Genomic DNA, 26273 nt, shown 5'->3' on the forward strand with positions numbered 1-26273 from the left:
AAGAACCTACTGAAAGGTTGTGTCCTCTCGTTTGTAGCCTTCTCCTTTGAGCCGGTGTTAACTCTAGCGTTTGCCATTTAACGTGACAGCAAACAACAGCCGTAGATGAGAAACTATGCGAGTATTTTTGCCAAAAGACCAAAAAAGTGCTACTAAACACAAATCTTGGAGACATCACACAGGGTATCAATCATCTCAGTCATTGAGCATACTTTAGCACAGCCCTGGAAGCGGGGAAATTGACTTCTGTGGCTGTAATGCTGCTCCAACAAGTGCTCCAATTTATGCTTTCACATATTTTTAAGCGCTAGTTCTGTTCGCATTGGCAGAAGTCTAAACAAAAATGCTACAAAGACATTTTATCATTTCGGCTTGCTATCAAAGTATTAAATGTAAGACAGTTTGCTGCTAGGAGGCACGTTTCTGTACTGTACACATGGTCTGAAATGATGTCCGTCTGAGCTGTTAGTTTTTGTTGTTTGTTGCGGATCATCTTTTTTGTTATTGCACATGTAAAAGTGGTCCAACAGCATTTTTCTGCAGTTACTGCAGGTCAGTTGAACACCGGTCAGTTTGATTATGTTCCTTCAGCTTGTGTTCTCTGATCATAATCAGGCTGTTTAACAATAGCAAACACGGGCTCAGTTGTTCAGATCAGATTCTTAGGTTTGAGATTAGAGAGCGGGTCAGTTGAATCCAGTCTGCTACCGTGTTATTTTAGTTTGTACAGTATGACTAACTGCTGTGCTGTGAGTGATTCAGAGCGGATAAAGCTGTGCTGTTCACTCATCGTCACACAGCAGGGGAATTTCTCTGTCCTGTGTTTTAGTTCCCTGTCATCCTATCGGTCATGTTCATCATGCTGTATTTATAACTGTGTCTGTCTGTTCATTACACAAGATCTAGCTAATGGGCAAAAATAAAGTTGGGTGCAGTGCTGCTCTCTTTTCTTTTTTTCTGTTTTCCCTTTTTTTAAGTATCTGGTGTATGAATCAGTTTTTAAGGAGATTACTGGAATACAAAGTATTTTGAAAATGTCCTAGTGTTATACTGATACTGATACTCAGAGGTTGTTGCTAAAAATATCACATAACACTGAGGCACACAGGGTCAGACCTCTATTCTGTTCTCATATCCACTAACAGAGGGCTGAAGTCAGCCTTCAGTCTGGTGTGGGAGAAAAGAAAACGTGGCTCCGATCCAACTATTGTATAAAAATTGGCTCAGGCGAAATTCTCAAACACATCTACTTTACTTTAATCTTCCCCTCTTCAGTGGAAATATTAAATTGTTATCCATTTGCTAACTTATGTGGATTTTATTGGCTTCGTTTTCAGACACAGTGTAGCTACAGATTTTGTTTCAGAGTGTGCACATGAAATTTTTTGTTTTTTTAAAAAAAAGGGGGGGGAATCCATTAAATAGAGATGGGGTGTTATTCAGAGGTCAGATTAACTTGCTGCATCTACTAAACATTAGCGAAAAGTGCTAGTAAGTATTTCTGTATGTATGAACACTTGAAAGAGAGTGAGAATGATGGCTTTGTGTCTCCATTAAAGAGAGACAACTACTGTATACTGGCTGTGTGCGCCATTTCATCTCAGTCAGTGCTTCATGTCAGCCATTGTTACACAAATGTATAGCTGAGATTACTGTTCGTTATAACACACCTGAAGACAGCTAATTTGTTTGATTCATTCACTTAGTTTCCTTTATATTTGCAGGAACTCAGTAAAGTTCTTAATCTTTATTAAGTAATCCAAAGTCATGGTGTATGTCATTACTGTTTAACAGTAAATGTCTGTATGTGTTTTGTTTCCAGAGTTGAGGATGATGGCAGAGGGGCGTTTTGCTAGTCTGCCCAGGTCTCTTCAAGCACACCACACCCTGGGAGGAGGCACAGGCCACTCTGGAGTACCCAGCAGCCCTCTTGGTGCCCCAAGCAATAATACCTGCTCCTCCAGGAGGCACCAGGCCTCTCTCACATCCTCCATGGATCTTCTCAGCTCCAGACCTGGGTAAGCTGTGTAACCATCATAAGCTCACTGCTGTTGAGTCATTTATTAGAAATCAGCAATAGTAACATTTCCCAGTGTGAGTAACTGTTTGCTTTTTGTCCTGCAGTCTCCATCCAGGCCAGTGTGGCAGCCTATCAGAAAAGCCAGCTGCCACCTACCAGCCAATCTCTATTCATGGGACTCTGCCTCGGCGCAAAAGAGGAGGGGTCAACCTCACACATGGAAACTACACCTGGGACCCCAAAGCCAATCACACAGAGCCTTTAATTTATGAGAATGCATTACTGACTGCTGAGTACCCTCATCAGTCCATGACCTCTTCACTGGTCCAAAATATCGCTGATGACTTCCATGGTTACAGGTAAACATGTTCACAAACACAGACAAACATGGATAATGCTTCTGGATGTTTATAGTTTCATTTTCATTCTGCGGTTTGTTCTTGCACATTCTGGGCAAATGACAGTCTTCATCACAAGTACGACTGTTGCTTATCTTTATATCTGTCAGATGTTTGTGTAGGGAAACCATCTTTCAGAAGAAGCACCTTTTGTTCAGTACTATCATGATAAAAGGTGATTGTTGCAGGGGTGTCTTGTCATTCTGAAGGCTGGCAATGTTTGATGATCAGAGACTGTTAGTGCTCTCGAGAAAACACTGCTCCTCTTCAGACTGGAGAGTGAGACAGTGTGGAGTTGGATGGAGAAAAGTGAGGTTGTATAGAGACCCCTGAGGGGGTGTAGTGATTAGCTCAACTTCAGAGGGAGCACACACACACACACACACAAACCCACACACATCTCATCCCTCATCATGTCCTCCACCTTTCTATCTCTAGTGTAGAGTTACAACAGACTGTATCTGATGTAGCCAGCTTTGTGTGTGCATGTGATGTGCGTCTGTGGGCGCATTCGTGTAGCCCCCAGCAGTTGGGTTACCTTTGTTGGTCAGGGTGTGGCGTGGCAGATCAGAGACTACTGTGAAGTCTTTGTCTCTACTTTTTATCTGTCTGCCTCCATGCCGGATAGATTTCATAGACCGCTGACATACAGTGGGACAATTTGTCCAGGTCAAATTCAGCCTGTACAGGTGGCAAAATAATGAGTAGCATATTGTTCTTTTTTTTGTGTGTTCTTTCACAACGTTAGTACAACTTCATGGGTATTTTCTTGTTCTTTTAAACAGCTAGCACAGAAAGTGCCAGTTTTTACACCTTTCATGCATAAATGAGCCTTTTGACTGATTAAAGTTCATGAAAATTCAGCCATTACCTGATGATAAAGTTCATCAAGAAAGCATATTTCTAAAGTTTTGGCATGTCGGTTCTCATCCACCCAGGGGCGTAATTTCCAGGGGGGTTAAGGGGGTTATGACCCCCCCCCCCCCCCCTCAATAATCAGACCCAGCCAATATAACCCCCCCAGTAAAATTATGAATTATCTTGCATAAATAGGCTGCTAATTGTCTTTACTCATTTTGAATGTGAAATAGTTGCATGTTTAATCATCTGGGAATTTACCCAGATTTATTTATTTATTTAGACAGAGATCTTGACACCCCCCCCCCACCCCCCACCCCCCCACCCCCAGCCTTACTTCAAGTTAAGACTGTGAGAATCAGGCAAAAGTTGCTTTTGATTATTCCTTCAGATTACCTGTGCAGGTTTGAACCATTCAGATGTTGAGTCCAAATATTGAGACTACAGATAATTAAACATATCTTTTTAAAATATCTACATACTCAGGAAACAAATACGATTATTAGGTTACTGGGTAAAGAGGGAACGGAAGGAAAGTGAGCATGCTGTTGTGTAGAAAAACACGAAAACACAGTCTTATCTTTTGCTCAGCATGAAACTGGAGATAAACAAACCACCAGGGACCTGCTGTGATAGCTTGATAACCTGGTCGTTTCAGTGATGAATCAGCGCAGTTGAGTTTTTAAACTTATCCATCTACTGACTCAAATCCAGAGTATTTCCAAATAAGGCTCAGTTAGTATATTTGTCTCTCTCATGTTGTGAACTCTCTGTCGTCATTACCACTCAGTTGTTGAATTATTCCAGGCCAAAACTCACAGCCCCACTGGGGCGAGGCACCTTGAGGAGACTGTTGTTGTGATTTGGCGTTATACAAATAAAATTGAGCTGAATAACTTCAGGTGATATAACACAGTTTTGCATTCTGAGCTACTTTTCATTTTTTAAAAACGTGTCTAATTTGATTTAGATTGTTTGCCATTAACTCCACTTTAGGCTGACAGCAAAGAATGTCAATAGTGTTCCCTTTAAGCAGTCAGAGCAGATCCAAAATTATTGCAACTTTAAGTAATAAACTTTGGATCTCGATGCCTTTGAAATGGTTGCTTCAAAGACGAGGACCAGGTTTGCACCCACTCAGTCAATTGCTGTCGTCAGATTGATTACAGTGTGTTGGCAAGCTGCAAGTCTGCATTTATGAATTAGACTGCAATAATTTGCTTGCGCACTCCAATCTGTCGCAGTGTGGTCGCAGTCAAGCCAAGTTGGGCCACAGTTTTTGTAGCCATGTGCTTTCTGCACCCAGGCAAACCTTGTGATTGAAAGTGATCACCCTGAGGTTGAGGACATGTGCAACCATGACAACCACCTAGTCACACGCTCTTCTATTTTGACTCTAGGGTGACTGAGCCATAATGTAAGGATGGCAGCTAATGACCTGACAGAAAGGAAAGTATCTTATTCAAGTCCACATCCTCAAATTTAAAGTTTCCTGTTCAATTATGCTGGTTCTTCTTAGTTTTTATGAGTTGACACAAATTCTTTTTCCTATTCAAACTAAAACATTCAAACTTTTTATTTTTCTAGTGCACATATAGATTGCTCTTAACACTCCCAGAAATTTTCCAAATTCCAGAGTTTCCTCCCACCTCTGGTCATTTGGTTTCAAACTACAAACAATTCACAGCAGAGATTTCTATAAAATGATGAGTATGTCTTTATGGAATGTAACCACTGACTGTCCATTGCTGGCCTATGACCCCTAACCTTATGTCACACTATCTTCCCATTGGTCCATGTGTCTTTGTGTTGACCTTTGAGGGCAGCTCTAGGACCACCAAGAAAGGAGGGGGAGGAGGAAACTGAGCAGACAGAGTTCAGAGTTGGAGGGAGTATAGATGGACAATAACAGACTGGTGATATCTGAAACTTTTCTTTTTATTTGTATAGTGTAAATGAAATTCTGAATTCCCCACCCGCTAACAATAACTCACTAACAAGTACTTTATGTAAGGTTTGTTCATATAGTGCTTTTTAAGAGCCAGAAAGTGCTTTACTGTATAAAATAAGATGCAACAAATTGTATAAATGGATAAAACGAAGCAAACGCAATCGTGCACGGATCTCAAGTCCAAGGAAAGCAAATTCTACACAAACAGATATCAAACATTTCTTTAGAACAATAGTTCAGTGTTTAATTTTAAACATTATGCTACCTTGGATACCTTGGATGCACTATAAAATGCATACCAGTAAACAGATCATCATTGATCATCAAGAACAAAATGGACTTCCTTTTTCCAAATGCACTCAATATTATTGTTTGTTTTTTTTTTTGTAGTTTTGTGAAAGCTGAATCATTACAAAAGGTTCACTAAAAATGTCCTTTTGTAGGCTAAACTCAACAGATTGTCCTGGAAAGGGGATGATTCAGAGTAAATCTGCTATCTACAGCAGTGCAAATGACATTTAGCCTTGTATTTTACCTGTTTGTACTGAAAAGATGTTGTATCTGAAAAGATGCCAGGTGTCAGAGCCGTTCTTATTCTAATTTATTCTAATTTATCAGTTTATTTAGTTTTTGTTACTCCGTTTCATTTCTGCTTTGCATTGTAGGACAACTGTCTGCCAACAGAGCCAGTGTGTTTTGCAGCATATTGTACGAAACTAAGATCAAATGCCTTTTGGGAATTAATTAATGCCATTTATTTTAGAATAACTGTTCAGCCTGTGGTATTAAAACTAGAATGCATAGAAATCAGCTAAGATAAACACAAACTGACAGTAAATTGAGACTTTTCACTTTCTAATGGAAGCACACTGACCTCTGTAGGCTGCCTTCAGACTCTGCATGCTGCCATCAACTTTTTCCATTTCTCCCTATCCTTGTCTGTCTCTCTCTCTCTGTCTTAGCCTCCCTTCAACACACTCTCTCTCCCACACACACAAATATAGTGTAGTTCCTAACTTAAGCCAGTTGTGGTCTTGCTGAGTATTGTGCGGTGAAGCGCAAAGAACAACAGTAGCCAGAAAAAGATTGTGGCGAGTGCTGCCTCGCAGTGGTCAGCTCGTGTCCCCTGGAATGCTTCGCTATCGCACATCCATCATGCTCTGTTTAAATTCTTTTAACGCTGTAGCCAGGATGAGTAAACATTGCTAACCTAGCACACAAGGAGTGACACCGAATCTCTGTTTGCTCCGGGGCTATCACTCTGTTTGTGAGCCTGACCTTTGACCTGCCTGAGGGGAATTTTCAAAAAAGGGAATTTCCCTCCCTCAATTTTGGCACTTTTAACCCAGGAGGATGTAGATGGGTGTTGTCTGTCTGCATTGAACCCACCTAATCCTGGAGATCCAGGCTGAGGTTACAAGGGGCAAGTGGTTGGAGTGGTAAAAAACTTTGGTCCCATCAAAGGTCCAGCAAACCACTGACCTCAGAGAAGCAACACACATGGATACAGAAAATGTTCAGTGAGTTTCTGATTTTAGTTCAGATTTCAAACCACAGAAATTCCTCTACTGCTTCTATGTCCTTTATCTTCAGCGTTGAATATCAAGCACTAATCAGTGTATGCCAAACATAATGCATTACCTGCAGCAGGTGCTTTTATAACATAGGACAGAGGCTCTGCAGCCACTCACAGCTCTTTTCCCATTGGTAGAAGCTTCCCATTGCTTTGATATAGAGTATCACCAGCAGTTCACATTTTAAATTTTGTCAGCATGTCAGCAGTGCAGTGGTTAGCACTGTCATCTCACGGCAAGAAGGTCTCTGGCTATTTATAGCTTCCTCCCACAATCCAAAGACGTGTTAGATTAACTGGTGAGTTTTAAAATTGAATTTAGGTACAAATGTAAGCATAAATGTTTGTGTCTCTATTACCCTGCAGTAGACTGGTGACCTGTCCAGGGTGTACACAACCTATCAGACAGCTGGGATAGGCGCCATCCCCACTGTGACCCCTATATTGGATAAGTGAAAGAGGATGGATGGAGTAAAAGAAAGCTATATCTATCGCTTGGTGCTTCATCCTGTAATTTTGGAATAGCGGGGGAGAGCATGGATGCATACACATACCCATCTAGTTTTTTATTCCTCATAGTTGTATATTTTACTTTTTTTTTTAAAAAGCAAAGGAAAATTGAGAATTTAACAGCAGGCAAACAGATTCGTTTGCTGTCTCTGCTAATACCTGAAACTTGTCTTGTCTTACTTCTGTAAATGGTCTACAGTGAAAAAAAATAACCCCAAAAATGTGAAAAGACGTTTCAGGAATGAGCACACGGCATCTGTATGGGAATGAATGAAAGGGAGCAATTTCGGAAATGCTGTGGAAAGTAGAGTAGATCGAAAGCACTTGATCACATCTTCAAACTCGATGCTGCTGCTAGTTTTGTGGCAGTTTAGGAGGTGAGGCAAGGGGGCGGTTCAGAGCGTGAATTCCTGAAAGAGCGCCCCATTCTTAGACTTCAAAAAACTTTCACAACATTACATTCGATACTGTTGACCATAATATCCTATTAGAGCGATTAGAACATGCTGTAGGTATTACAGGTACTGCACTGCAGTGGTTTGTATCATATCTATCTAATAGACTCCAGTTTGTTCATGTAAATGGAGAGTCCTCTTCACACACTGAGGTTAATTATGGAGTTCCACAGGGTTCAGTGCTAGGACCAATTCTGTTTACATTATACATGCTTCCCTTGGGCAGCATCATTAGAAGACATAGCATAAATTTTCACTGCTATGCAGATGACACCCAGCTCTATCTGTCCATGAAGCCAGATAACACACACCAATTAGTTAAACTGCAGGAATGTCTTAAAGACATAAAGACCTGGATGGCCGCTAACTTTCTGCTTCTTAATTCAGATAAAACTGAGGTTATTGTACTCGGCCCTGAAAAGCCTAGAAATATGGTATCTAACCAGATTCTTACTCTGGATGGCATTACCTTGGCCTCCAGTAACACTGTGAGGAACCTTGGAGTCATTTTTGACCAGGACATGTCCTTCAATGCACATATTAAACAAATATGTAAGACTGCTTTCTTCCATTTGCGCAACATCTCTAAAATTAGAAATATCCTGTCTCAGAGTGACGCTGAAAAACTAGTTCATGCATTTATTACTTCCAGGCTGGACTACTGTAATTCATTATTATCAGGATGTCCTAAAAACTCACTGAAAAGCCTTCAGCTAATCCAAAATGCTGCAGCAAGAGTCCTGACAGGGACTAGAAAGAGAGAGCATATTTCTCCTGTTTTCAGGCCCCTCTTCTGTGGAACCAGCTTCCAGTTTGGATTCAGGAGACAGACACTATCTCTACTTTCAAGATTAGGCTTAAAACTTTCCTTTTTGCTAAAGCATATAGTTAGGGCTGGACCAGGTGATCCTGAATCCTCCCTTAGTTATGCTGCAATAGACATAGGCTGCCGGGGGATTCCCATGATGGTAATGGCCTGCATTTGTATAGCGCTTTTCTAGTCCATAGGACCCCAAAGCGCTTTACACTACATTCAGTCATTCACCCATTCACACACACATTCACACACTGGCGATAGCAAGCTACATTGTAGCCACAGCTGCCCTGGGGCGCACTGACAGAGGCGAGGCTGCCGGACACTGGCGCCACCGGGCCCTCTGACCACCACCAGTAGGCAAACACGGGGTTAGTATCTTGCCCAAGGATATTTGGCATGCAGCCAGGATGCAGCCTGGGATCGACCCACCGACCTTCTGATTAGTGGCTGACCTGCTCTGCCACCTGAGCTACAGCCACCCCTTTGAGTTTTTCCTTTCCAGTCACCTTTCTCGCTCACTATGTATTAACAGACCTCTCTGCATTGAATCATATCTGTTATTAACCTCTGTCTCTCTTCCACAGCATGTCTTTTATCCTGTCTTCCTTCTCTCACCCCAACCGGTCGCAGCAGATGGCCCCGCCCCTCCCTGAGCCTGGTTCTGCCGGAGGTTTCTTCCTGTTAAAAGGGAGTTTTTCCTTCCCACTGTCGCCAAAGTGCTTGCTCATAGGGGGTCATATGATTGTTGGGTTTTTCTCTGTATCTATGAAGCGCCTTGAGGCGACTTATGTTGTGATTTGGCGCTATATAAATAAAATTGAATTGAATTGAATTTATGGCGCTTTTTCCAAATACAGTGATGGACTGAGTCATACAATCGTCAAATAAACCTCACAAAGAAATTAGTTCAGCTCCAGTATAGTCAAGTGCTTTAAGTTTTACTTTATAATACATTTAATTTGATTTATTTTGTACTCAGGTATGCATGCATACATTTATAGATCTGTTTCTAAATAGGACTACACATGCTAATGGATGTTGTTTTCATCTGTTTGGCAATTTTGAAGTTTTGTTGGTAATCATTCTGTCATAATGTCATAAATGCAACACACACATATACGGTATTATTGCAATGGCTGAATGTTTAGTGTATAGTATAGGGGTTTACACTGGTGAAGGATGCCCAGTTTGATTTTAGGTGACAATACAAAACAAAACAAAAAATCAACCTGGCGGAGCGACCTACTGTAGCGACTCCTTGTGGTGCAGCTGAAAGTGCTTTCTCTCAGCACCTTCAGGAAGTTCCTGATTGTGTCAGACACAGCCACTGAGAGGAAACCTCGGTGCAGATTTCATCTGTAAGCCCTGACAACCTGCCAGATGACTGATCTGTGCACCTAAAATAGAATCAGGTTTAATATGCTGCATTTCATCGGTTCTGCAAACTCATTAAGGGTAAGAGTGATCTGAACACCTGCCATGAATGATGACTATACATTGTTGTGAATGGGGGCTTCTGTTCAGTTACATAACTAAATCCCACTCATTATTTGGGGCCATGTTTAAACTGTGAGGGCTTAGAGCTGCACATATTTGGTTTGGTAAGTAATGGACTGTGCTAATATTCCCGTGGGAAAACCAATGCAGGCCTAAGGGATTTAAACTACCAACCTTGGTAATGTAGCCACGGATTTGAGCTAATTACCCCTTTCACTGAGCCCCTGGTTGTAAGCCTCCTGTCGAGACTGAGCTGCAACTCGAGTACCAATGTTCAACGCAGAGATGGAGAGCACAGAAAGAGTTTTGTTAAGGGATAAAATGTGACAAGCTAACATTGGCGGAAAAAACAAACGGAGAACAAAAATACGAAGACTGAAAATGAGTAATCTGATCTTTAAACAATTGATAAACAAAAGTGATTAAAAAAGCAGATAAAACTGCAGCGCGTGTAAGCTGAGATTAGGAAGATGGACAAAAGCATTTTTTTGTGAATAAGAGAATTACAGAAAAATGCAAAAAGAGGAAATTAGAAAAGTGTGTGTTTGTGTGTGTGCTCTAACCTCTCTGTGAAATTGTCAGTGGACTCTGAATGGCAGGCGTGTGGCTGTGATGTGTTATGATGGGGGAGGAGAGAGAGAGAGAGAAAGAGAGAGAGAGGCCAAGTCAGACAGGCAGTAAGGGAACATGTTTACCACTGAAAGAAAGGGAGTGAAAGTCAGGCAGCGAAACCGGGAAAACAGGAGACTTAAGGCAGTGTAGTGCAAACTTTGGTTCCACTTGATTCTTTTTTCTTTTCTTTGAGAAACCCACTCCCAAGTGGGACCTACAGTAGTAGATGTGGATTAACTCTGCGTTGCCACAAGAATCAGCCCTCTGCTTTAGAGCGCAGGTTTGGCTTCTTATCATACAGGCACTTGTTTGGATCACCCTGTTAGACCTTTAAAGAAAAAGTGCCACACCTCCACACCTATAATTCATCTCCTACGGAGTGACGAGGGCTGAATACCCATCTTCAGCACTAGTCAGCGAGCGGCCTTGACTGTGCAGTTTATTTGTAATAGGAGCTATAAGGAGGACCTAAAGGTCCCATCTGGGTCCTTTTGGCAGGATGTGTTCTCTAAATCGGACCTTGTCTCTGTCTGTGTTCCCCAGGGAGCCTGCAGCCGGGCCCGACGCCACAGTGGACTACGTTAAGGTAGGAAAAGCAGTGGTGCTATATTGTTTGTCTGCTGTTGCTGAAAATAAGCGGTTCCATGATAATCAATGTAAATATTTTGTTTACTGAAAATATGGCTGCTTATTACTGCCTATAACGCATAAAACAGTATTTAAAAAGACTGATTGTAAAATGGTAAAACACACAGAAGTAAAATAAGATGTACGACCCCGCCAGGCTTAATTTAGTTTAGCAGACTAAAGTGGAAGCTTGTTGTGTGTATTATAGTAGGAAGGAAAAAGTTATACTAGCAGTTATGTAAAACCTCAGACCTCCCACCCTGCTGTGAAAATACTGCAGTACTAAAGTGAAGACATTTTGCAAGGGGGAATAAAAGTAAAACATTTAGTAAAGCCCACCAATAAAGGATTACATCTAACGGGACACATCTGCCACTGGATATGAAACACCAGCTGTTTCTGCAGACTGAGGTGTAAACATCACTCTTAGGTGAGGTTAATCTAATTGCACCTCGACTACTTGGATAATGTGCCTTTAAATCATACGCTCAGTTTTGTTGCTGTCACACAGCATTAAATCATTTTCGTACCACCTGCACCGCAGTTTTCAGTCAAAGACAGATGACGACCGAGATGCGATGGCTCTGTTAACACAGTTCTTTGCCTTTCTTATTTTTGGCTCCTGTCTGCTTGGTTGTTAAGAAATTTGTATTATTAAGACCATCAAACAAAATACAAACCTTCTGTACTGCACATTTAGTGGAGAAAAGGCAGGGTATCTAATCTAAATACATTTTGAGCAGCAACCAAATTGAGTGCTGAAGCTGGTTTACCTAATCTTTGGTCAGACATTGCCTTATTTAAATCATAATTATGCCTGTATTTTTGCAGGTTTCTTAGAACAACAGTGTTAAACAGACACTGACATGATTGCATTACTGGGAAAGAGTCTGTATTTTTATGTTTTGTTTTGGTTTTAAATCAATGAATGAAATTAAACAGGAACGATTTTCCGATTCCCACGCTTGCAACTGTGTGGCTAGAGAAGAGACAAGTAAACAAATAAACCAGCAAAAATCAAATTGTATTATGAGGCAAAGGCGTGGGAGGAAAAAGCGCAGCAGATAATCAGGCCTGTAGTCACAGACAGCTGTTCATATATCAGCACAGCTCATCGTAGACGGCTCGTCTGTACCTTCTGTTCATAAAGAAATGCGCAGGTTTGTGGACGATTTACACTCAACTTCATTATTTATCAAAATAAATAATTCTGTCATTTTCCTAAATGATATTTGTTTGTGTGAAAATGGTAAACTTTCTTTCCTTGAATGGGGGGAAAAAACTGTTTTTATACCTCACAATAAAAAACAAACAAATTACTCAATCCCTGCATCTCTGTCATAGATTGTAGACGTAGGCAAGAAACAGTGGAAATCAGAGAGAGGAGGGTGGCATGCAAATATGTCCTGAGCTGGAGTCATGCATGAAGTTTGCATTATGTGGTGTCCACACCGACGCTTTGGCCCTCATGACACTGACCTATGTGATCTAATTTTGTCCTGTGAACAGCGACATCATTAGTTTCTTTCAGATCTTTGCAGATGTCATAACATTTACTGCAAACTACTAGATTTTACTGTAAATAAAGCCTGTCATTACATACAAACCCGCAGTGGTTTCTCCACTTTTCTTTTTCCCAACATTTTCTTTCAAATCAGTTCTTTTTCTCTGCGTACGACCACGTCCCAACTACTCCTCTCTCCTCCATCTGTTGGCTCATATGTTTGGATGCTAACACCCCATTGTAAAAAGCAAACTCTGTCCTTCCCATGCGAGCGGGTCACACATGTGGGAGCTAACCTCACAGAACACTTATGGGCTCAAAATGTGGTCATAAATATTTTGTACTTGTAAATCAGGATTTGTATGTGTAAACAGAATTTGTGTGTGTGTAAAAAAAGATTTGTGTGTGTAAAAGAAGATTTGTGTGTGGACTTAGCCAAAAAAAACCCTGCAAGTTACAAGTACAAATTTTGACCCTATTTTTCTTCCTTTCATCTGATTGGCCAATGTCATGTCAATCACAAATGTAACTATCCAATCAGAGAACAGATGGGTTTGGCTGTCGGAGGGGTGCTTTTTTGGACTGCAGGTCCTTGAAGGGTAATACAGTTTGAAGCTGGAGGATCTCTATATAAATATCCGATAGCAGTTAGGTGCCCTAACTTTCAGCAGCTGTTGAAAGGATAAAGTTGTGGTATATCAGTGGTTAGAAATACCATTATTACTTTAGGATTAGTTTAACGCAAAGTCAGGGCTGACCCGGGACCATGGCTGTGAGTCACAGTGCGCAGCATAAAGGTCCTTTCACATCGGATGCAGGGGAAAGCGCATCAAATCCGACTTCTTTGACCCTCTGCGACTCATCTATCCGATCATGGTGTGACGGTGTGAACGACACAAATTCAATATTTTCAAATCCGATCTGGGTCACTTTCGTATGTGGTGCTGAATCCGATACATATCTGATTTTTTAGAAAGCGACTGCTGTTTGATGGTCATGTTGCATTAAATCCGTCTTCTACGTCACTGACACAAGACAGACGCCAACTATCAGCGCCCGACATGGTGAACGCTCCTATCCAGTGAAACTGTTGGGAAGACAACGTTGGAGAAACGTGAACATTTTATTTGTACTGTATAATCTGCAGATTCTGACAGAAATCTGCAGCTAGAAGCAGCGCTCCTCTAAAACAGCAGTAAGGATCATTATTAGGCCAAATGTAAATAACAAAACTTTATAACTTAAAGCAAAACTGGGAAACGTAAAGTCTGAAGTCTTTACATTAAGGGCCATCAGTCACACAATACTGTTTGCTCTGGGTCTAAACAGAGCTCGTCGTGTGTGACGTCTTCTTTTGCGCATGCGGCTGCTCTGAGCGTTCACACTAGAGCGCGTTTGCTGTCGCATTTTAATTGTAGTGTGAACAAGCAGACAAAAAAATCAGATTTGATCAAAAAATCGGAATTGAGCATCAAGACCTGCAGAGTGAACGTAGCCTAAGACTGTTTTTTGATTTTTACAGTTAGGAATATAGCTCTCTGTCTACAATGTGCCGTCTCTCAAGACAGTCAAAACCCTTTAACTGGAACTTGATCAGTCAGGCTAAAATCAAAAGTACTGATATCATCAGGACATTTTCACACTGAGCCAACACCTCTCTGTTACAGAGCTGAGGATGCCTTTGTGCCAAATATCCAGAATAAATATCTACATTTAACCTACAATGACAAAACCAACTCAAAGTGCTCTGACTAAATAGTTTGTGCGATTGTCTCTACATTGTGATTGATGAGACTACAAACCATTATACACATTTAACAATTAAATGTTCTGACAAACACATTTGTTTCGTTTTCTGCTCATTTTATTTCCAAATTAAGAAGCAAATTATGTGAGTGATTTAGAGTGTCCGATCAAAGTGCATGTCTGCACTGTGAGAGGCCCCACAGAGCCGCTGCTGCTCACTCTGTCACTCTGTTTCTGATTCGCTGCTCATGCAGCAACTGAACAGCCTCCTCAAAGATCTACAAAAAGAAGCGAGGGTCCTAACGATACAGTTTCTCGGCCTGTCTTTCTGGGAACCTGTGGATCCATTTTGTACCTTGTCCTCACTAGCAGATTGTTGCGTTTTGTTCTCACTGGCTGGAGAAACGCTTTTGTCACTTTCTAAACGTCTCAGCGCGTGACTGGAGCCACTCGATGCTTTTAGCTCCGCTTTTAATAGCTCCACAACGGCTGCTACAAAAGTCGCGTGACCCTTTTCCATCACAAACTGAAGCACGTATTTGGATCCAAATTTGCGACACAGGTCTTTGTACATTATGATGTACAAGTTTTTTACAGTTTTTAGAGGAGTCAAGTCTCCCCCAATCTTCTCTCTTATATCAGTCACTATCTGCTGAAAATTCAGCTTTACAGCAGTTGTTTGTGTTTTCTCAGAAACGTGAGCGACTAAATATCCAAGACACAAAGTGAGAAAGGTATCGGTCTCTGCAGGCGTAGGAAGCGTCCCAGACGAACACTGCGGGGCGTCGCTACATTTTTCTTCACTCTCTGAACTCTCACGGTCAAGATTTTGGACATCGGTGATTTGAAATATATCACTGTTGACCTCGCTACCCAAATCTCCCTCACCTACACAAGCTTGAGTCTGTGTGCTTTTACAAGTCTCTACAGACTCTGGTTTAAAGTCGTCATCTTCCTCAGTTTGGCGATTCAACAATGCTGTAGCTGCGACTCTCACCATCTACAAAAGCGGGAGCTAAGGTCTTTGCACAGTCCTTTAAAATGTTCACTACACTGTAAACCATCCCAACAAAGTTTGTTGGGGATGTGGATCTATCTGATTGCAAGGATGTGGACCCTGTGATACGACTCAGGGCTGAGTTTACGTTCTTTGCAATCGACACTGAAAATAAAGTCAGTAGTTTGTCAGTAGACCGCCGTTGCCCAAAACCCAAGACCCAACCGAAGCAGTAATGAAAGATGTTTCTGAGGCTGGCCTGAATATCATCCTCTGTCACCCTGCAGTAACTGCACCCATCAAGCAGAGGTTCAACGTTCATCCTGAAAAGGGAGAGAAGAAATGTAGTCAGTCATTTTCCAACACTATCACTGTTTTGTCCAAATCTACAGGCGTCATTAAAATAAACCACATTGATGACTTCACACGTGATGTAAACGAAGCAATGCTGTGTCCTCTGAAAAACCCCTCCGTCACCAGGATTACCCGATGAACCATCTCACGTAAAACGTCTAAGAAGAAGAAAGACTGAATGAAACTGTTTAATAAAGCAAGCTTTAGATTTACCGGTCAGCGGAGCTTTCTTTGTCTCCACGATCATGATTATGTGGGCAGCATGAAACCTGTCGGCGTATGACTTTATACACTACGGTGCTAATGTGCCCTATGAGTGCTCGGCACATCTCGGTCAGCAGATCGACGACATCCGAGGAGATGTCATCAGTGGCTAATGCCGTCCACTGTCTGAAAGAAAAACATTGAGAATGGTTGAGCGAAACAAACCTGTAACCAGTGAATATGTCTGTATATGCTGATAACTGTCTCGCTGACTTTGAGCTTGTGACTTACCTGAGCGATAAATCGTCTAAATAGTTTCTGAGGCATCGTTCAATGTCTCCAAATCTGAACAGAGGCACGCTGAGATGACTGCACCTCGGTTCAGCATGTTCATCTAATGGGATCTAGAAAGAACAGACAGATGTCAGTGAGCAGGCTTTACACATCCAAAATAATAAGAATTAGACCAGCAGCCAATGTAAGGTTTTTGTCACAGCTGCACTAAATAAACAGTATTGGTGCCTCATTTTGGATGTTTCTGTAACAGTTAGTCCACCAGTACCACTAAGCTTCTCACATTTTGCCGGTCCAAGCCCGGATAAAGGTGCAGGGTTGGAATTGTGACATTCCCCCCTCCAGGGGCGGGGGCACCTAGACCCGGTTTGTAGAGTACGCTTGGGGAGTGTGATCGTGTGTACAGCGTCTCTTTATGTCTGTCTCCACGTTGGTTGAGTGTGGAGTAAGTGCATATGAGAGCATGAGGGTGGGAATGGATGTTTGTATCTGTGTGTGCCTGTATGTCTGTGTCTATATGTCAGGTTGGGTGTCAGGCGCCACCTCTCTGGGGACATCTCAGGCCCTCCAAGGTTTGGAGGCCTATCTCCCCCTACCACCACTTCCCCTGCCAGTGGCGGACCCCCTCAGACATCGGTGCGTTGGTGGTTCTTTGTGTCCGGGGATGGGCGTCCAGGTACACACCGGCTCACTCCTTGGCGGCCGCTTATCGGGGCCTGGAGCCTGGGGCTCGCTCGGGCCACTTCGGAGGTGGGGTGCCCCCGGCCTCTCGGCCTGGGGCTCGGTCACTCAACTCCCCCTGGCTTCTGCTCCGCGGCTGCTGAGTGAGCCCTCATCTGGGACTCTCCTCAGCTCTTTCTGGGACAGTGGCACGGCTGCCCCTCTGTTGGTCTTCCTTGGTCTCTTGTGTTCTGGGGGCCTCTGGATGTCTGGAGTTTTGATCTCCTCCATACCTGCTTCACGCCCTGGAGGACGGGGCTGTGGCCCCCCCACACCCTCTAGCAGATTATTACATGAAGGAACCTTTTAAAAAAACAAAAAACAAGCGCGTCCATGGTCACAGGTGTACACACGGGTGATCACACCCACAAACTACACCCTTTTTGGCTCCTACCTCAAAGCACACTGTGTTCTGTTGATCTTATGTGCTGCACAATAATGTTTAACATTTAGTATTTACTGTCATATTCCCATATATCATTGTGATGTTGTTTATTCTATTACTCTTGTTCTCTTCTGCTTGCTTTCTTTTTTCTTTCTCAGCAGGTGATCCAGGTGATTGATATATGCATTTTTTTTTTTCTGCCCGTTCTGTTGGTTTTTGTCTTTTGCCCTTCTCCCCCGTCCCTCTTCTCAGCTGTTTCTCTTTCCCTCTTTCTTTCTCCCCTTCTTTCCCCCAGTCAAGTCTGTCCCGTATTCAGTAAGTGAAAATAAAATAAACAATAAAAGGTGAATCAAATGGACCATTATGGCAAGGCTGGGATGGTCAGTTTGGTAAAGTAAATCCGTTGGGCATCTTTCTTTGCCTTTAGACAACAATTCTGATGGCAAAAGAGCCAAACGGGACAGGCCAAAAAAAAAACAAAAAAAACAAAAAAAAGAAAAAAAGAAATAAAGAACATGTTAACTTAAAAAAAAAAAAAAAAAAAAAAAGGAATTGTGACATTAAAAAAAAATTGCTAAAAATTTAATTTGTAGTTCTAAATAAATTCTAAATGCATTTAGGAAATTTTTTTACTCAATTTATGTCTCTTCCACGGTTTTATTTCTCTCTCCAACAACGTAGGTTACAATTAGCATGACCAATTATGCAAATTAGGCGATGACATCATTTGGCGACTTCTAGCGACTTTTAGGACAACCAATAGCGATTTTCCTTACTGAGGAGTTGGCAACACTGCATGGAGGCAGCATATGCCGCTAATGCTAACTGCTAGCTAAAGGCCAAGGATCCAGAATTTGTTGCGCTGGCTGCTGAGCTCTGTGGGGTTTTGCGGCAGCTCTACCTGTACTAGATTCACCTGCTCCTTGTAGTTTCTATCTATGACTTTATGTCCTCTACAAGAGTTTCTGTTTTTTTATCTTCAAATGTTCAATAAAAACGTATTGCTAATTCAAAATGAAGAAGGCTTTGTAACTATCCCCACTAGTGAAGACTGTGCCATTTCCACAACACTGCCCCCTCTCCCGAGGTCCGCAGCGCTGTTGAAAAGGCTCTGGAGGTCCCTGTATTAAGCACGTAAACCTGTGACACAAAAATCACCAAACTCGGGCCACCACAGACTGTTTTCCTTCGTGGTGATGAAGGAAAACGCTGGGTTGGCATGTAAAAGGGCATTTATTCCCTTCAAAGACCTGCAGTTCAACAAAGCGCCCCTCCGACAGCCAAACCCATCTGTTCTCTGATTGGATTGTTACATTTGTGATTGACATGACATTGACCAATCAGATGAAAGGAAGAAAAATAGGGTCAGAATTCGTACTTGTAACTTGCAGGTTTTTTTTGGCTAAGTCCACACACAAATCTTTTTACACATACAAATCCTGATTTACAAGTACAAAATATTTATGACCACATTTTGAGCCCATAAACACTCTCAAACCTGTGAGCCCACATGCACAAATAGTACTTTGTGTGCATTTCTTTGGTCACACACATGGTGTATCAACAGAGTGCGTAGCCTATTTTGTGTGTGTCTGCGTGCTGACCGCATATGTGGCCTACTGTATTCCAGGTATTATATAATATGTGTGAAAGCCTAGCTGTCAGCTCTGCTTCTGTGCTGCTCCAGGTGTGTTTGCATTTCCACTGTGGATGAAAACACACACATAGACCGTACAGGTACAGTACAGGTGTTGTGTGGCATATGCTTTGGAAACTGTTTTTTTACAAACAGTTGTCAGTACAGTGAGTGTTGCATTGTTCTCTGTGATTATGTCAAGTAGATGTGAGCAGAATGGGTGTTTGTTGGGAAGGAAGTCTCTGTGGAAAACAATAGTTTTAATATATTCTCAACTTCACCACCTTATGGCCAGTTTCTCTTCTCGTTGACAGCCTCTGTTTGATGTTCGTCACTAAGCATCCAATCAGCTTGTTTCCTTCTCTAGAAATAGACATAACATGAAGAAGAAGTCTAGTACCCTGTCTTCCAAATTTAAAGACAATGGAACCTGATTTTGCTAAATGTACTAGGTTCTTCCTTTAATCATGCTCCACCTATTGACCAGATTAAAAGAAAACCAACAAGGTGTTGTTTAGTAATCGTGCTGACAAAGAGGCAAAAGCACTGGTGAAGGAATGAAGTCAAATTAAAGTGTCTCTTTCTCACAGAAAGTAAAATTTACTGAGGATTATAAAGTAGGTATCAAGATAAGTACTGTATAACTTTACTGAGTAGAAAGTAATAGGAGCAGATTGTTGATTTTACTATGACTTGGCCAGACTTAATAGTATAATACAGCACGATCTCTGTATTATTTGATGACAAATTAAATGATAGAGAGGAAAAGAAAGACCCTCAGTGATTCAGTGTGAACACAACTCTTCTTCTACTAAGCCTTTGCTAAAAGACTCTTTTGCACTCTTTTATTCCCACACAATGAGTTGAAAGTTGCTGTAAACCCTCATGAGAGAGCTTTAGGAAACAATAATGCTCTGTGTGTGTGTGCGTGCGTGCGTGTGTGTGTGTGGTCTTGGGTTGCAGTAGCTATTAACTCTGTGTGGATGACACTTGTATAGAGCACACACACATACTGAAGGCACCAGTTTAAAACTGTGCTTTGCTAATAATAAAGATAAAAGAGCAGTAACTGTTTGAATTCACTTACAAACAGCTATTCATGCATTTGTTGAGTTTTAGAGGAGTGCACCATCTGCTGGCCAAACTGAGGAAAGGGACTGTCAGACCCGAAAGTAGAAATGTCGCTGTAGATGGATGTTGTTGTGAATGTTTGTTAATTAGAAGTCCAAACAATAGTGTGACTTTCATACCAGTCTGTCAGTGAGCCAGCATGACTTCAACAGCAAGCAGCCAGCCACGCTCGGCACCCCACCAACCAGCTTGGTTTGTCTCTCTGCTCGTCCATGAACTGGACACCCAGTCAGTTATTCAGTTTGTCAGCCTATAAGTGGAACAGGCAGCTGGCCAGTAACCCCCACCAGCTTGCTACAGAATATCATCAGTAATAATTTTCCTGTTAATTCATCAGTGGCTGTTCAGTCTCCAGATTTTCTCAGTGATGATTTTGAGCAAGTGTGGTCAGGTTACAGAAATCGTGATCATACGCTCTATGCTCAAGGGAAAAAGCAAGTAACATCAAGGTTTGTCTTTGTCATCTTATATTCAGATTTACCTAAAAAAACATTAAAACTTTTGGGTAATAATCTAGACACGGATATTTTTTTTCTCCTTTATTGAAGCTATCGCCCGTTTTTAAACAGTTGTAGCTCAAGCTGAGTAATTGTCTGTTTTTAGATTTGGGTCAAACCATATGAGCCAGTTTCTCAGACATGGATTTAATCTAAATCTGGGCTAAAGAGAGAGTCACAGAAGAATCGTACTGAAGAAAATAGTCTAGAACCAGTCTTCGTGTCATGAAAATGGAAGTCACGTTGCTCATATGTATGGATGTATTAATGTTAAAATACTTGTCTTTCATGTTATATTAAATTGTCTGCACTGTAAATAAAAGATGAAAAATTTTCCAGTGTTCAAACCAAATATCAGATGCTTCTTGCATTAACTGTGAAGCTGATCTTCTCTTTGTAAAATTGTTATGTTTGTATTCTTGTTTTTCAAGTATACAATAAAGTAAATAAGTATGAGTAGTAGTTTGTATTTTTAATTGTAGTTTATGGAACTTTGGTGCTCCAGTGTACTTTACAAAAGCAAATACACCAACAAATTAGTTTCTCTTTTGACCCACATAAGATGTATTGTAGCCTCTTACTGCATGCGCTTTCACTGACTATATAAGGATCACGTTGAACCAATCAGTACGGCTCGACACCAGTCTATTATCAATCAATCAATCAATCAATCTTTATTTATAAAGCACTTTTCATACAGAGAAAATGTAGCACAAAGTGCTTTACATAGTTAAAAGCATTATATTATTGATCACTCAGTCACCAACACCTCATATACACACACAGTCTGCACATGTGTGCATGTGACAGACTCACCCAGAGGGTGAATAGAAGTGTCACTGATTTTATTGATGCATTAGGGGATGAGGAAGCGTGATGAATGCTGCCTAACTGGTACAGAAGGACAGTGAAGCTTCGATTGTGGTGTGATATCATACTGCACCGTAGAATCCAATTTCTGCCAACCAAGCTTGCAGCCACTGTCAGGAAATGTAAAACCTGTACCTACTGCATGTCTCCTTTACTGTATTTATCATTGAGACTGTTGGGAATCGTGACCTTGTAAATGGATGTGTAGTACATTTGGACATGAATTCTTTATTAGGTTTACTACCTAATGCAATTTGATGCAGATTGTATGAGATGTGTTTATAGAACAAATGCAAACTGAAAGATGAATCACTTGTATTTGTTCGTTCTCGTAGAAAGCACTTCTCATCTTTATATTTTGCTACTGTTCTGATCAGTTTTGTATATTGGTGGCAGTTCAGGCTTACATTAGCATCCCATTGTCCTATTGTACTTTGGCCAGTTAAGCTGCATTATGGGAAATTTAGGGGCCTTGTATGTCTTTAGGTACTTCAATTCAGGCTTTGGCAAAAGAAGTTAAAATAAATCCTAGGATGAGTGAAATATTCTGTTAACACATCATGAAAAGAGAAAAGATCCTTTACTTTCAACATCATTGACTGCATATAGTTTCTCTCAGTCCCCCCGGACAGTAAAATATACATCCTGAAATAAAACTACATATTTAAGCCAATTTTTACATAGAAAATAGCCCTCTTTCATCCCCAATTTTCCATTTTATTATATTTCATGTAATTAGCTTAGGTTGCTGAAACAGCACAGTCTCTCGTATTTGACAGAACCAACAAACAGATAGAAATAGAAAACATAGAACCTCAGCGCCCCAATTTCTGTCCTTCACTGTTTTTCCAAAGCATTCCTGGAGCGACGGATGTGTGTATTTTAAGGTGGACGTTTAGCCTAGCTGGTGATTTGGGGCTTCTGTGGTCGCCAGTCGTGTGTGTGTGTGTGTGTGTGTGTGTGTGTGTGTGTGTTTGTGTGGGAGTGTGTGCGCCTCTATGTGGTGCCTTAGGGAATGTTCTACATGTATTTCCTTCATGGGTCCTCATGAGAGTTCACACTGTAATTAGTGGCTCAGTTTCCTGCGACCGAATATTCCCTTCAACTTGTTGCTGCTGGCGTGTCACCCTCAGTGTGTGTCTAGTCTTTGTGTGCATGTGGCTGTTCTTATGGTAAATGGCCTGTATTTGTATAGCGCTTTTCTAGTCCCTAAGGACCCCAAAGCGCTTTACACAACCAGTCATCCACCCATTCGCACACACATTCACACAATGGTGATGGCAAGCTACATTGTAGATGGTAGTGTTTGTGCTGTATACTCATGGTTATTTCTTTATTTTCTGTCTTTGTACGCTGCCATGTACACTCTGGATCTAGTTACGTTTGTCCAACCGTTTTCCTCACTTTCTTCCCTGAAGAAGTTGATAAGTTTTACTGGCCTGAAACATGCCAATATACTTTTTTCACTTTCCTGCTTTGGGGCCAGTTTCCTTATGTCAGATGTCAGTATGGGTCTGTGTGTGAACTGGTGTGAAAGCTAAGAGTTTCACCAGTGTGTGGGCGTAATTGCTCAACAAGCATTAAGTAACACAAGTGGCCAGCATCAGTCCACAGCACACATGCGCACTCACTCTTAGCAGACCCTTCCCTTTGTCTCCAAGTGGATTATTTAGTACACAACACTGGTTGAACAGCAGCTATTTCCTATTGAAACTTTCTTTGTGACTCATAGCTGTTTTCTTAAAATACTTACTGCCAACTGTGGAAGTGATATACTTTTAGTTTTGTTTTTTTTTTCTGCTGTGATGTGTTTTCTGTTCTCAAACTGCTGGTTTGAGCAGTTGGAAGAGCCACAATTCCAACCATGGCTTTACACCAAAAAAGAGCATCTCTTATGGAAACGTTAACATCGTCTATATGAGACTGAAAGACAGTCGCACAAGGGCTGGACATTGTTTTTGATAGGCAGATAAACCTAAAGTAGTAATGCAGAAACTCCACAGCTGTGAGTACTCAGAAAGAAAAGGCATACATAATTATTTGGCCAGTATTTTGGTCAAACTGTCACTTTAGAGACTAAATTGAGTAACAAACCAATCAGCACAATCAGTGCAAATTCTGAAAAAATGATTTTGAGTCAGAGGGAAACAATAGCAACAGTTTAGGTTTGAAGTGTCATACTGAATGCATGCAGAGGATGCAAAGCCGATGTACACAGCTTTCTTTCCATTGCCCATGTGTTTGCAGTGAGAGCAGGCGGGAGACTCTGCCTTTGGGTCACTCCTAGTTTATCAACACTTGATTGGTGCAAACCACCTCACATGGGTCTTTCTCTCTCCCATATATGGAGCTTAGGGGGGCAGGGCAAAAGGGAAATTTAAAGAAAAAATGTGTGAGAAAGTGGAGGGCTCACTCTGCGGGGACTGTGGAGGAGAGAGGCAGAGACGACAGAATGTTAGTAACAGTTATCCCAGGGGAGATGTTCACTCCTTAGTCTGAGAGACTGGAAAAATTCTGACTTGTGATATTGATCCAGCTGCAGAGTTAGTACTCGACCATCTGTGTAACTCTTAATGAAGGTTTTACTGGAAGAGGCAAATGGGAATCATTGGGAACTTGTCGTTCAAGTTGTTCTTCAGTCACCTTGACCGCAGATCTAACTGAGCTGGCCGAAGGCAGCATTTGTTACCCCGTTAGTGTCAGCAGATAGAGTCGATAATGTCGGAGAGATGCAACCTCAAAGCCCTGACAGCAGCTCTGTGTTGCTTCTACCACAAGAATTCTGTCATCGGCGCAAAGGTGAGGAAACACAGGAGAGTGTGTGTGAGAATGTGTCCATGTTACCTATTTTATCATTGAATTCATCTTCATGTTTTGTACTTTTGCTTTGTGTAAAATTCATCATACAAGGTGTAACTGTAAGTGCCCATGTGCAGGTGTTTTGTGAATGCTTGCATGCTACAGACTTTATGCTGGTGTTGTCCATCATGAGATGATCTTAGTCCAGGGGTAGATTAAAAAGTAAGAGGTTTGTTTGCCTTTAAAGTATTAATAGCATGCAACTTCAGAAACATTCTTTAATGCAAGTGTGCTTTTCAAGGCTCGTTTCATCCTGTTGTTTCAAGGAGATGGTGGAAAGAAAACAACATATTGCCCTGCAGAAAACAGTCTGAAAAGTGCGTGGTAACACTTCCAGCCTGAGCAAAATCTAATCAGCCTAAATAGTCCTTCTCTTTCCCATCGCTCTCACTGTGAACACTGGGCTTTTATTAGTCAGACCAGACACTCTCATAAATGGCCAACTGTGCGACTGTCTGTCTGAGGGTGTGATTGTGAGATATATGCTGGCTTCATCCATAACTAGTGCTGGCAGACAGATAAGGCTGTGTGTGAAGGAAGTGGTGAGATGGTTAGACAGTTAACAGGACAGGGGTAGTAGTCCTCATGTGAATGATAAATTACCAGCTTGTGCTAGTTTGTCTTCTTTATGACATCAGTAAATTGTATGAATGTCATTACTTGATTGGATGCAGCGAGCAGCAGTGGGGCAGGAGGCTGAGGTGGGGTGGTGTGTCCCTCTGTGGATCAGCCTGTACATTTCCATCTGCTGCTAAAATGCACTTTGTGCCTGGATAAAGTCTGTTTACAGGTCTTTATATGTATCTTCTAAGAGCACACACTGATCTCACCACAAAGTATGCCAAGAAGTTGTTCTGAAGTTTTCAGCATATTGCATCTTCATCAGACTATATTTTTGTGTGCATTTTCTCCGGTCAACTCTCAACCTTGCCGTGCTGATGTTGCAGCGTGCTGTCATCAGCACGCTGCAACACTTAAAATCCATTTCTCTTCAAATGGAAAGCTGTCAAAGAGGGGGAAAAGTATTACTCTGTGCTCTCAAACCAATCCAAACCATCCAGGAAAACTTGGATTCCTACTTAATGCATATGGCAGTTCATCAGCACTTCCTCTTACTAAGAGTTGCCTCTAATGGCTGTTGTTGTTGTGTGCAGTCTATCCAGACCTTCTGTTTCAGAGAGAAAATAAATGACCAATAGTTACATTACTGCTCATTTAGAAATTGAATGAATAAAACCTGAGATGTTCTGTCTGTCACTCTCTTGGTTATTTTAAGAATCCTCCAGTCTGTTCATTTAAATGATGCTTCGATGCAATGTGAACTTGTTATCCTTATTTGATATCTTTGTTGTTTTCTCAAGAACCAGAACTGCACAGCACCGCTCCCATCCATCTCATGCTCTTCTGTCTCTTTTGTGAGTTTTCCCCCAGCTCATCCTCATCCTCTTCATTAGTGCTTTTCTATTTTCTCTCTGTCTCTCTGTGTCTTTACTTTTGACTCCATATTGCCTGGGGTTTTGTTCCATTCCCCTTTTCATTCTCCCCTCCATCTGTTTCTCTGGGAGGTCGCCATTTATCCACAGAGGCCCTGCTTCCTGTTTCTGTGCCTGCTGAGATTCAGGCTTACTTGTGCTGGTATCCTTAGCTATTAGATCACATCATTGACACTTTTTCGTTGTTTTTTTTTGTTTGCATTAGCTGCCATGATCCAACATAGCTGGGTTGTATGCATAGTTAGATTGCTTCTGTGCGTACATT

General features: G+C 41.6%; 1 protein-coding gene across 4 annotated transcripts in view; it reads left to right on the plus strand.

The window, feature by feature from the left end:
* The window catches only part of bcar3 (BCAR3 adaptor protein, NSP family member), an 82729-nt gene that overhangs the window by 33691 nt on the left and 22765 nt on the right, over nt 1–26273 (plus strand). For 3 of the 4 annotated variants that reach the window (XM_085251755.1, XM_085251757.1, XM_085251756.1), the window contains 3 exons: nt 1823–2018; nt 2125–2379; nt 11235–11277. In XM_085251755.1, coding sequence (XP_085107881.1) covers nt 1823–2018; nt 2125–2379; nt 11235–11277 — 494 coding nt within the window. Of the gene's footprint in view, nt 1–1822; nt 2019–2124; nt 2380–11234; nt 11278–24053; nt 24456–26273 lie in introns of those variants that run through there. The other variant, XM_085251758.1, reaches the window with a different exon arrangement.

Source organism: Mchenga conophoros, linkage group LG17 (genome assembly GCF_057382185.1).
Source record: "Mchenga conophoros isolate Kocher_MC1m ecotype Shallow Benthic linkage group LG17, M_conophoros_male_GT1.1, whole genome shotgun sequence".
In the NCBI taxonomy this organism is placed as follows: domain Eukaryota; kingdom Metazoa; phylum Chordata; class Actinopteri; order Cichliformes; family Cichlidae; genus Mchenga; species Mchenga conophoros.